The 11,775-nt window shown below is 44.6% G+C and overlaps 1 protein-coding gene across 2 annotated transcripts; it reads left to right on the forward strand.

Annotated features, from left to right (window-relative positions):
• Positions 1-805: 805 nt before the first annotated feature.
• Positions 806-11,349, forward strand: igf1 (insulin-like growth factor 1). Of its 2 annotated transcripts, none has more exons than XM_078219524.1 (4): positions 806-1,159; positions 3,099-3,255; positions 7,348-7,514; positions 8,990-11,349. In XM_078219524.1, the coding sequence occupies exons 1-4, from the start codon at positions 1,073-1,075 to the stop codon at positions 9,053-9,055; spliced, it is 477 nt and encodes a 158-aa protein (XP_078075650.1). In that variant the 5' UTR covers positions 806-1,072; the 3' UTR covers positions 9,056-11,349. The 2 variants fall into 2 exon arrangements, with proteins under 2 accessions (XP_078075650.1, XP_078075651.1); XM_078219525.1 differs by lacking the exon at positions 806-1,159 and adding an exon at positions 1,296-1,318.
• Positions 11,350-11,775: the final 426 nt, after the last annotated feature.

Below are 11,775 nucleotides of genomic sequence, written 5' to 3' on the forward strand. Positions count from 1 at the left end.
GAAGCAGCGGGAAACTGTGCAGAGAATCAGCCGGAAAATATGCAGAATCAGCTGGAAACTGTGCAGAGAATCAGCTGGAAACTGCAGGGAATCCGCGGGCAACTGTGTAGAGAATCAGCGGAAAACTGTGCAAAGAATTTGCTGGAAAACATGCAGAATCAGATGGAAATTGTGCAGAGAATCAGCGGGAAACTGCAGAGAATCAGCTGGAAACTGCAGAGACTCAGCGGAAAACTGTGCAAAGAATTTGCTGGAAAACATGCAGAATCAGATGGAAATTGTGCAGAGAATCAGCGGGAAACTGTGCAGAGAATCAGCTGGAAACTGCAGAGACTCAGCGGGAAACTGTGCAGAGAATCAGCGGGAAACTGTGCAGCGCGGACGGGGTTGGCGATAATCAATCATCTCCATCCCGTCTGACTCAGAGTGTTGGCAGTTTTGACCTCGAATGGGTCTCGCAGACAGACAGATTTTGCAGAGATTGCAGTCAGTTGTCCTGTATTCGAGTTCTCTCCCCTATTCTCATTTGGTGAATTTAATGTAATCTCACACTTTAAAAAAACACATTGCTTGAATTTTATTTGTAACTAAAATACTGATTAAAAATGACGGTGAGTTTTACGTCGCGTTTTAATCAGTTAAGCTCCCGAAATTCAAAGTTTCTCTCTTAATTTGTGGTTTAAATCTTTCGACATTTACTCTGTCCCTGTTGTATCAGCATTTCCTGATGGTCATCAAAGGGTTAAGTTCAGAACGGGTCCGCAAAGCAGAAACAGTTTCTGCCCCGGATATCAACTTCAAAACTCACTTCTTCAAGTTTATTCTGCCATCTCAGGCTGTGAAAGCTGCCGCTATGTTTCCTGTCTGTCTGTCTGTCTGTCTGTGTGTGATGCAGGAATAGGGGAATCTCTTTAACTGGAATCCCACTGTCCTTGAAATGGGATCAGATAAGAAGTCTGCGCAATCGATCAACCTTCCCCCACCCGGAGTGTGAAACTGCCCACAATGTAACTCCAGCTCCGGAACTCAACTTGTCCGCACTTGTCTCTATCTCCCAGGCTAGCGGGGCGCAATGGGGAGCTTCTCAGATCCACAGATGATGGAACAACCCGAAAAACTAGCCGGAGTATCTCAGTGCTGCCTCTCGGGAGTATTCGAGGTGACTTTTCCCTCTAATATTGGGTCTGTTGTTTGAATCCCCACCGAGTGGGCGAAGCCGAGACAAAACCTAATCTGCGGGTTCATGAGGGGAGAATGTTGGATAAATAAATCTTTGAATTCCAAGGACGAAAACAGCAAGGAAATGTTCGAAGTGAAGGTAGCATTTGATGAATCCCGGTTAATGGTTTTTCATTTCATGATGCTGTCACTGCAGTTGTTGAAATGCAGTTAGTTTGGCATCATATAATGTTCCAGCTAACACTCCCAAGTACTGCAAATTGAAACCAGTCCCTATTTTAAAATGTTGTTAGTTTTCACTTTTTTTTCTACATTCACTGGGTGAGATTTTGCTTTGTAAAGAGTGCTGAGATTCATTTGCATGCACTGGCACTTTCGGATAAATGGCACAACCTTTGGGCAGATTTGTGGTTAAGCAGGAACTACAGAATTTATTGTCCAAATTGTGCCATTCTGCTATCAGCTTTGGGCGACACAGTGGTTAGCACTGCTGCCTCACAGCGCCAGGGACCCAGGTTCAATTCTGGCCTGGGGTGACTGCCTGTGTGGAGTTTGCATGTTCTTCCCTTATCTGCATGTGCGTGCTCCAAAAATGTATGGGCTAAGTTGATTGGCCATGCTAAATTGACCCTTGGTGTTAGAGGGATTGGTGGGGTTACAGAGATAAGGCTGGGGGGGGGGGGGGGGGGTGGGGGGCGGTGTTGTCGGCGCAGGCGCAATGGACACTGTTGGGATTCCATGATTCACCAAACTGGCACTTGACTGCCCGCCTTGCCATTGAAATGCATCGAGGAATGTGAACGCTGTATTAACTACCAACTTAGCTTCTCATTACAAATCTAACTATCTTTTTAACAATGTGACAACTGTCAGTTACTGGCACGCAACCTCTCTGACACAGAAAATTAACTGTCACAAGTGTGGAGCCTTATTCCTTCAGATGTATTATTTCAAATTTTTAAAATGTAAATTTTCAAATTTCCTTTCTGTCTATTTTTTCCCCAGACTCTTATTACAATCTCCCTTACCCTTTATTTCACTTCCTTTATCTAATTTACCCACTGTATTACTTCTTCCTCACTCGTTGCACTGTTTATTTCCTTCAATCTGCTTGGGTTTAGGAGACATTGTTGTTTGTCCTCTTCTGTCAGGTCTCAGTTGCCCCCTCGCTGTGATTCTGTCATCTCAAATTCCAGCAACATGTCACGCAAAATATGTAAAAATCTCAATGTGCGGCAGGCAAGTCTAACTAATACCAGCTGCTATTAGATGTCCTGCTAAAGCAAACTCTGGCTCATTAATGTACTTTGGTTAGATAATTGTGGCAATGCAACCAGGAAAGCATTTTCTAAACTTTTACCAAGAAGCTTTTCTGAAAGTTTGATTTTGAATGTAGCTTCTTCCCTCTATATTACCAGTTTTTAGGGCATTGATAGGTCTCGTGTCAGATGGACTTTGCGTTGTTTGTCCTGAACGCTGATGTCTTTTTTCTGAAACTGTTCAATGAACGTGGAGGGATGAGAGGTTCCGAGATTGACATGGCTGCAGTGTTAAGTGACTGCAGGCAATGACTATTATTTTCTCACAGGAATCTGATACAGCCAGTCTCAAAGCCTTTGTTCCAAATGCCTAAGTAGCTGGGTTGCCCAAGCTTCTGAGTGAGCGCCTAGACCTTGTGCTCGAGTCTATGGAGTGGGACCTGAACCTATGAACTTTCGGGACAGTGGTTCATGTTGACTCCTGGTAAGAATGCTCAGGAAGTGAATGGTCAGAGTGGGGATGAAAAGTAGCCTGGAAAGCTAAGCACCAAATAACCTTCTGTTGGACTTGAACGCTATTGGTAGCAGTCTGCATTAACCAAGCGTCAGCAACTTGTTTGGTCTAGATTTCAATTCCAGTTGTCTTCATTCTCTCCACAGGTAGTTAGGACTTGTCTTGCCTCCTATCCTCATCTCTTTTACCTGATGCTGTGTGTGCTAACACTGAGTGGGGTGAATGCCAGTCCAGAGACCCTCTGCGGGGCAGAGCTTGTAGATGCTCTCCAGTTTGTGTGTGGGGACCGAGGCTTCTACTTCAGTAAGTTTCTTTCTCATTCATTGGGATTAATAGTCACCTTGTGTCAAAATGTGAGTAAATGGTTCAGACTGCAACTCTTCAATCAATGGAATCCTCACAACAGCTTCAGGGCTTTATTTTGTGAAGTATTAATGATGTAATGATAAGGAACAAGTGATTTTGGACCCATGGTTCCCAAATCTTTCCACCACTGGGGGTTTTCTCACCTCACCTCACCTCTGGGTCTGTTGTCAACTTATTGATAGAGATTGATCACTGCCCAGATGATATAAGACAAGGTCTTTTATCATTCATTGATTATCAGCCTATCATATCTGTCCTAGCTCTTTGAAATAATTATCCAATTAGTCCCACTCCTTTTTTCTTTCCTCCCAAGCCCGGCATTCTTTTTAAAGAATATCCAATTTCTAAATTGCAACTGTACTTGTCTTGATGATCCATTCAGCAAGTGCATTCAGATTGTAACTACTCATTGCATAACAAAAATGCACCTCATTTCCAAGCTTGTAGGAGGAGGTTAATGATAGACACCTTGGGGCCAGTAGAGGCAACATTGTGAGAATGGTTTTACAGACAGGGGAGAGATGGTAGGCCACAAGGTGTGTTTTAAAGAAGTATTTTAACCCCTTTGAGTGCTGTGACTCTCAAGAGCAAATACAAAGCAGGTTTTCTTGTAAGTTTTTTTAAAAGATGGCTGGGATTCTCCCAAATAAAGTTCTAAATTCACAATGTGTGGGGAAACGGGAGTAATGCCCACCAGTTTTTTTAGCGTACTTACCAGAGCGAATCTCCAACACCGAGCACTGCAGAGTGCCTCAGCGGGATTCACTCTGGAAAGTAGAAGTTGGGACCTGTTCCCACCCTAGAAGCTGGCAGCATAGCGCTGAGCGGGCCACTGCCCATGTGTCAATCTGTCAGAGCGGAGATTGGCGCTTGCACATTGAATCCCACCCCCCTCCCCCCCGCTCTCCACCCCCCCCCCCACCCCCCCCCCCACCCCCCGCCTCAACCACACAGCCCCAACTCCCTCAGCCCGATGGCCAGCCTCGATAGCCCTCACTCCCTCCCCCATCCATCCTTTTGTAGAGTGACAACGGATATCCTCCCCCCATAGGCCCCCCCCTCCCCCACTCCGACACTGCCCGGTGGGCCTCAATGGCCTCTGGTTCCCTCAGATGGGGTTGGACATCTGTTCCCCATTGGGGGGGAGGAGTCATAAACGATGCTTGAGGGAACCATTCATGGCAGGGTTGGGGGAAGACTCCAGCAGATTCAAATTTCCACATGATAATCAGCCGCACTCCGATTTCCAGCACAGAGCTGATTACGCTACGAAAAAAAAGCTTAGACTGGGAGCCCCCCCACCCTCCTCCCCCCCCCCCCCCCCCCCCCTTCCTCCCCCTCACCCACCCACCCAGTTGCAATCAAGCCCCAAGATGTAGCCTGGTTTGTAACTCTGAAGTAAAAGGGTGTCATCACACCTGTACCTGTTGGTGAATTTCCCGGTCAGATTCTTCCTTTGCCGGGCAATATCACTTCCTTTTGAGTTTCTGTCTCCCCGTCTGATAGGCTGGAGGCTGCTGCTGCTCAAGATGTGGGTCAATAAATGTTTCTTTTCAGATGCCATTTTCTGCCAAGTGACCATATTATTAGCGTTCCTTCTCATTTTCCACACACATGCTTTCTGATGATTTTAGCACTGATTAATAGGGTTTTTATCTTGCCCACTCGCACCTTCTCGTGTTGGGAGTATATTTCCTTTACACTCACTGGGGCAAATTTTACTGTTCCTCCTGCCACGGGAATCGTAGCGGGCGAGGGGCGGACCATGGAAAGGTCCACTGACCTCTGGCAGGATTTTCCAGTCTTGGGGCGAGCACAGCTGTAAAATCCCGCCCATTGAGTGAAATTCCATCCTGCAGCCAGTGAGTTGTGTGGCCATTGTACATCAGTTTCTGTAGACATTTGGACAATAGTAGCTATTAATTCCACAGGACAGATCTGTTGCATTTTTCATGTCTCTCCAATGGAATTTCCCAAAATAGTTGTTGGGACATTTTAATATCCTATCAAGATAAACAGGCTATTTCCAGCCTTGGGCAGTTTCATGCACATCCCCAAACAAGGACAAAAGATCCCCTGACCCCATCTTATTATAACACAGATAGGTCATCCTCCGAGTCATTTATTAAAAAAGTAGTCAATTTGTCTCCAGGATTACACAGGTTGGACAACAGGAAGAGAAAACATTGCAACTGTTTCTCTGGTTACAACTGGATAAATATTAACAATATCAGCTAAATGGAGACGAGGTTTAGAAGTTGGCTGGTGGGCAGTTTCAGTAGATTCAAGGGTGCATCTCATGGACAAGATGAGCTCAAAGAGGACTCAAGGGGAGGAGGGAAAGAAACTAGAGAAAGATGCAAGTTCAGGTTGAGGCCAATGACAAGCCTTAGAAAAGGTTCGGTCAGTGGGTTAGAGAAAGATGGGGCAGAGGCGACTGATTGGATATTCCTAATGATAGTGACAAAGAAGTTCATGAGCTCCTCACACTTTGTGGAAAGGGAGTGTGGAGGACACAGACAAGAGCGATTTAAGCAGATCATTTGCAGTAGAGAAGCTGGGGTTACCTTTGCAATGTAGCAGGATCTTGGCAAAGTGAATAGTTTTGGCATTAGAGAGCAGGACCTGTTCGTGTTTTGTGTGGTCCATCCAGATCTGGTAGTGAACGGCTAAACCAGTCATCCACCATATCCTTTATCCCTCTTCTTAACAGTGGAAGAACTACCATATCTGAAACCTTGACAAAAGTGCACATTTCCTTTCCAGATTTAGTTTTGTACAACACAGCATTTCTTCTACTGAATGTATTTTTTTTGGCATGGACCACTCTCCCTGGGACTTCAAGCCCATGGATTCTGGCAAGGTTTTCAGCCTATGCATTATGGCCAGGGTTTCAGATGATGCATCAAATCATAGGGGTTGTTGGGTTTCCAACAGTCAGCTGGTCAGAGGTACTTTCTTTTCTGGATGTAAAAATATGCTTATAACAGAATTCCTCCAATTTCTAGCCCAGGAACAAGCTATCTGACCCAACCGGTCTGTGCTGTATCAATGTTCCACACAAGCCTCCTCCCACCTATTTCATTTCACCCCTTTCTCCTTCATGTGTTTATCCGGTGTGATAAACAAGGGGTCAAGCAACAATATAGGCAGGGTTCCAAGGCACAACATAGATACCCAGAAGTAAAACCCAATTAATAAACAATTTATTAATTAACCCACATGAAAGAACATAGCCAAGTTCACAGTCAGGAAATCAGAAAAGGTTCTACTTACCGAGGTGATTCTCATCCAATCCTTAGTCAAATTCCAAATCAGACTCTTGTCCACAAGACACATGGTGAACTTGCGCACAGAAGCCCGCCAACGTCCTCACTTTCACCCTAAGGCTTCCTATCTTAGCATGACTCAGTACTTTTAAAAGTTTTTAATACGCTTATTAATTAGTGTCACAAGTAGGCTTACATTAGCAGTGCAATGAAGTTACTGTGAAAATCCCCCAGTCACCAAACTGTAACAGGGAACAACAATTTATACTGCATGAGAAGAGATCACTGGTGGAGGTGTTGCTATGGTGGAGGTGTTGCTATGGTGGAGGTGTTGTTATGGAGAATGCCGCAAGGAGCAGTTAGCTGCCAAGCTTTGTTCAAAGTCAAACTGGGCAGGTCGATTCTGATCGGTCAAAACAATGCCCTGGGAGATGGACCAATGAACGGCTGTTCCTGCATTCTCCAAAACAATGCCTGCACCAATCAGAGTCAACTTGCTAACAGATCAGCACTCAATTTTTATAGGCTATAAATTGTTGTTCCCCATTATCATTTGATAATTTCTACCAAGCTGTCCTGATAAGTACAAACGACAACATGTCTCTTTTGTCAGAAATACTCAAGTTCTGTATCACTAAATTGCTTACTGTTCTGCTATAATTCTGTGATTGTATTCTATAATCATGTGCCTTCTACAGGGCCACTATGTCATGTTTATAATACAGGGGTGAGAACCATATAATGTATTTTTCCTACACAGACAAACCCACAGGCTACAGATCAAGTGTGAGACGGCCACACAGAGGGATTGTGAATGAGTGCTGTTTCCAGAGCTGTGACCTCAAATTGCTGGAGATGTACTGCGCAAAACCACAGAGAGCGGAGGGCCCCGTACGCATCCAGCATCACACAGAGAAAGGACAGAGGGTAAGGAAAGGTCATGTCCAACCCCAACCCCTCTGCCCATTACCGCAGTCCTCAAAGAGTACTGCAACTCCATTGTCTCAAGCTGGAATGATTGCCTTTAGTCTCCATTGCAAACTCTCCATCAACTCCAATCCCCTTCTGAGCAACTGTCTCAAACCATTTGCAAAATTTGCATTATATTTGAACATTCTGCCCCATATCCTCTCCCATCACAAAGACCGAGTTCTCAATCACCAATAAATCTCCCAACTCTGCCCCTACCTCACCTGACCTGGAAAACCTCACCCATGCGTCTGCTACCTCCAGACCTGGCTATTCAATGTTCCCATCTTCCAGCCTGCATATACTTGAGCTCATCTATGTATCTTAGCTTGCACCAAGTCCCATTTGGGCCCCGGTCCCACTCCCAGCTTGGCCCCCACCCCCATCCCTATGCTTTCTGCCCTAAATGCTTCAAATTTAAAACTCTCATCCTGATATTCAAATCTCTCCATGGCCTTCTCCCTCTGTATCTCTGTAACCCCCTCCAGACCCACAATCTTCTGAGAACTCTATGTTCCTCCAGTTCTTGCCTCTTGCACATATCAATCACACTTCCTTCAATCCATTCTTGACAACTACCTGAATTCTCTAAAGGTCTGATATTACTTTCCTCAACCTCTCTACCTCTTTCTCCTCTTTAAACGTGTTCCTGAAAACCAACATTTTTGAACCGAGGTTTGTCTAATATTTTCCCTCTCAAACTTTCCATTTTCTCTGTTTATGCCCCCTTTTTTGATTCAATTATGGGATCTGAGCATTGCTGTCAAGGCCAACATTTACTGCCCTTCCCTAATTGTGCTTGAGAAAGTGGTGGTGAGTCGACTTCCTGAACCACTGCAGTCCCTGTGGTGTAGGTACCCCCACAGTGCTGTTAGGGGCTGGGTTCCAGGATTTTGATCCAGCGACAGTGAAGGAATGGCAATATATTTCCAAGTCAGGATGGTGAGTAACTTGGAGAGGAATCTCCAAGCACTTTGGTACATTTTCACCTACATTACATTTTATACAGAAATGCAAACTATTGTTGTTCAACCTTCCACAGTTGGCATGGTGGCACACTGGTTAGCACTGCTGCCTTACAGCGCCAGGGACCGGGGTTCGATTCCTGGCTTGGGTCAGTATCTGTGCGGAGTTTGCACATTCTCCCCGTGTCTGCATGGGTTTCCTCCGGGTGCTCCGGTTTCCTCCCACAGTCCAAAGATGTGCGGGTTAGGTGGATTGGCCATGCTAAATTGCCACTTAGTGTCAGGGGGACTAGCTAGGGTAAACGCATGGGGTTGTAGGGATAGGGCCTGGGTGGGATTGTGGTCGGTGCAGACTCGATTGGTCGAATGGCCTCCTTCTGCACTGTAGGATTTTATGATTCAAGTAAATGCACCTCTGTAAGTACTGTTTAATTTCCACCACTGAATGTAATTCTTTTGGAGTTACAGGAGAATGTCTGGAGAAATCCCAGTCGAGCTAATGCTAGCAGTGTCAACCGGAACTACCGAATCTGAGACATGAGGAAATAAACGAGGGACCGCCGGAAAACCTTGCTATAAAACTTGCCAATTGTCCACAGTCGGAATCACACACTAGTCACCGTTTATCAATTGAAACCTGCCGTTAGGAGAACTCATTTTGTGGAAAGCACCAATTTTCTCCACCTTAACGCCATTCCTGTTTTTATTTTGTGTGGGGGGAGGGGGAACGAACAAATGGGTTTGAATGGATTCTGCAGCAAGAGAAAAAAGTCTTTCTGAGCAAGAGTTCCACATTCAACATCCATGGGGACGATGGCTCGATCGATGTGCGTGTGTGTGGACCAGTTAAAGGGCCAGTGACTAAGAAACAGATTTCATTTGAACTTACGCCTGAAGATTATGAAATATTTCATTATTAATAAGCTGATCTGATAGTGCCGGGGTCATGTTTGACACTTTATGTAGCATATTCATTTGCATATAAGATGCAGGTTTGAAAACAATTTTCATTGGGGGGTGCATCTTATAAGCAGATTAATACTTCTGTTTTCTCCCAGGAAAATACGTGATGGGGTGGGGAGAACACATTGTGGAGATGGGTTCAGTCTCTAGCTTGCTGTGCAGCCTATATGCATTTGTGGCATATATGCACGCCAATACGGTAATTGAACTGAGCATCAAAAATTCAAGTTGGATTCCAAGTATTTTCCATATTTCCACACCTGTGTGTGTTGATTTTTGTAACTACAGATACCATAAGATTACAAGACACAATCTGATATGATTTCATCTACAACCCTCGGGTACTGCTGAAAAAAGAGATATTTTTGTCAAAGCTTTTAATTTTCCACTCACCAGGCCAATCAGAGGAATAGCATTGCCAGGACAAATAATAAATGTATACCAAATGAGGAGAGAGTGCTGATCGTTTCACACGATTACTTTGATTGGTAGAGGTGTTACCATAGATAATGCACCAGTTGATGGTGACTGACAGTTAACTGCCAAGCATTGTTTAAATTTAAACCAGGCAGCTTGAATCTGATTGGTCAAGCATTGCCCTGAGGAATGAACCAGCGAATGGATGTTACTTGTTTTGTTTCGCTGAAACAGGGACGACCTGTGTTCATGTTCTTTCTGTCTGCATTTCAGCCTCTGAAGAACATGGCCCTGTGTATTAATATATGTAGCTGCAAATGCACCTCACTGTGAGCCTGACAATCTAAAATTGGTTTTCAGCATAATTCTTACCACAATGAAGATTATATAAATGTTGTCCAATCGCGGAATCTCATCTAATGGGGACATTGTGCTTTGGGTTTTGCAACCCCATCGGCTACTTGGGCCTGGTCTGTACCTTGTTTATTGTGAACAGTGGAAGGGACATGTTGTTTGATACGATCTGCCAGTATTTGCAATTTACAACCTACATACCTAACATCATACTGACATAGGAAAGTGGCCAGTCTACCTCAGATTACCCTTAAAGGGCAAGGAATCTAAAATATTTGAACAACTAGCCATTTCACACTGCTTCATGAGTGGTATTCGCCACTACCAGGATGTTGTCATCAAGCCAAAAGTATTTTACCCAGGCCCTCTCCCCCACCCTATCCCCTTAAGGCCACCATTTACCATGGCTAATCCATCTAACTACACATTTTGGGACACAAGGGGCAATTTATCATGGCCAGTCTGCTTAAACTGCACATCTTTGGACTGTGGAAGGAAACCCACGCAGACATGGGGAAAATGTGCAGACTCCGCATAGACAGTGACCCAAGGCTGGAATCAAACCCGGGTCCTTGGCGCTGTGAGGCAGCAGTGCTAACTACTGTGCCATCGTGCTGAGCTACTCTGCCACCATGCTAATAGTCATATGTCGCAAAGACCAGTGGATCATATTAGACGGAACAGTTGATTCCTTGGGGCAATGCCTTGACCAATCAGTGTTAAGCTGCCTAGTTTAAATTCAAACAATGATTGACAATTAACTGTCAGTCATCATCAACTGCTGCATTCTCCATGGCAACGCCTCTACCAATCAGTGTCTACTTGCCAACCAATCGGCACTCTCTTCTCATTTTTTATAACCGCTAATATTCTTGTGAATTGTCCTGATGAGTGCAAGATGAAAAGCTTCCGTAAAAAAGTATTTTTATTTAGCAATACCCGAGCTCTGTGTTACCAAAGAACTATTTGTATTAACCCTGGTTTCAGTCAATACAGTAAGGTCACTGATCTCACTATTCCATTGTTAAGAGGCTGTAATTCTTTGAACTTGAAGTTTGCATTGTGAGCGAATTTTTATAAATCGATTTTATTGTTCTGTTTTTATAGCTCTATCTCTGATCTGTGCATCCACCCCGGCTCCACATGAAGGGCAGAATTTCATACCATATCTCTTATTATGTGAATATGACGGAGCTTAAATGAAACTTTCACATCTTCTTCCAACCGTTTTCTGAGAATCACATAGAATTTCCAGCTTCCATAGCTGGTCCATTCCAGTGTTTGTGCTCCACACAAGTCTCCTCCCACCTCTCTTCATCTCAACCTAACAGCAAATCCTTCTATTCCTTTCTCCCCCATGTGTTTTACCAACTTCCCCTTAAATGTAACATTCACCCAACTAGTAAGTGCCACGGTCCTCGAGGTAAAGGTGTTCCTCCTGAATTCCCAATTATCATCAATGATTATCTTGCATCGCTGACCTCCAGTGTTGGTCTCCCCCACAAGTGTCTCCTTGAAGC

The sequence above is a fragment of the Mustelus asterias genome, chromosome 9 (assembly GCF_964213995.1).
Source record: "Mustelus asterias chromosome 9, sMusAst1.hap1.1, whole genome shotgun sequence".
Lineage (NCBI taxonomy): Eukaryota > Metazoa > Chordata > Chondrichthyes > Carcharhiniformes > Triakidae > Mustelus > Mustelus asterias.

What these genes read in the sequence shown, in the direction of transcription:
- igf1 (XM_078219524.1), top strand. Translation starts at nt 1,073, where the DNA reads ATGGGGAGCTTCTCAGATCCACAGATGATGGAACAACCCGAAAAACTA. An exon ending in GGACCGAGGCTTCTACTTCA is followed by an intron (nt 3,256 to 7,347) that starts GTAAGTTTCTTT and finishes TTTCCTACACAG; the next exon opens with ACAAACCCACAGGCTACAGA. An exon ending in ACACAGAGAAAGGACAGAGG is followed by an intron (nt 7,515 to 8,989) that starts GTAAGGAAAGGT and finishes TTGGAGTTACAG; the next exon opens with GAGAATGTCTGGAGAAATCC.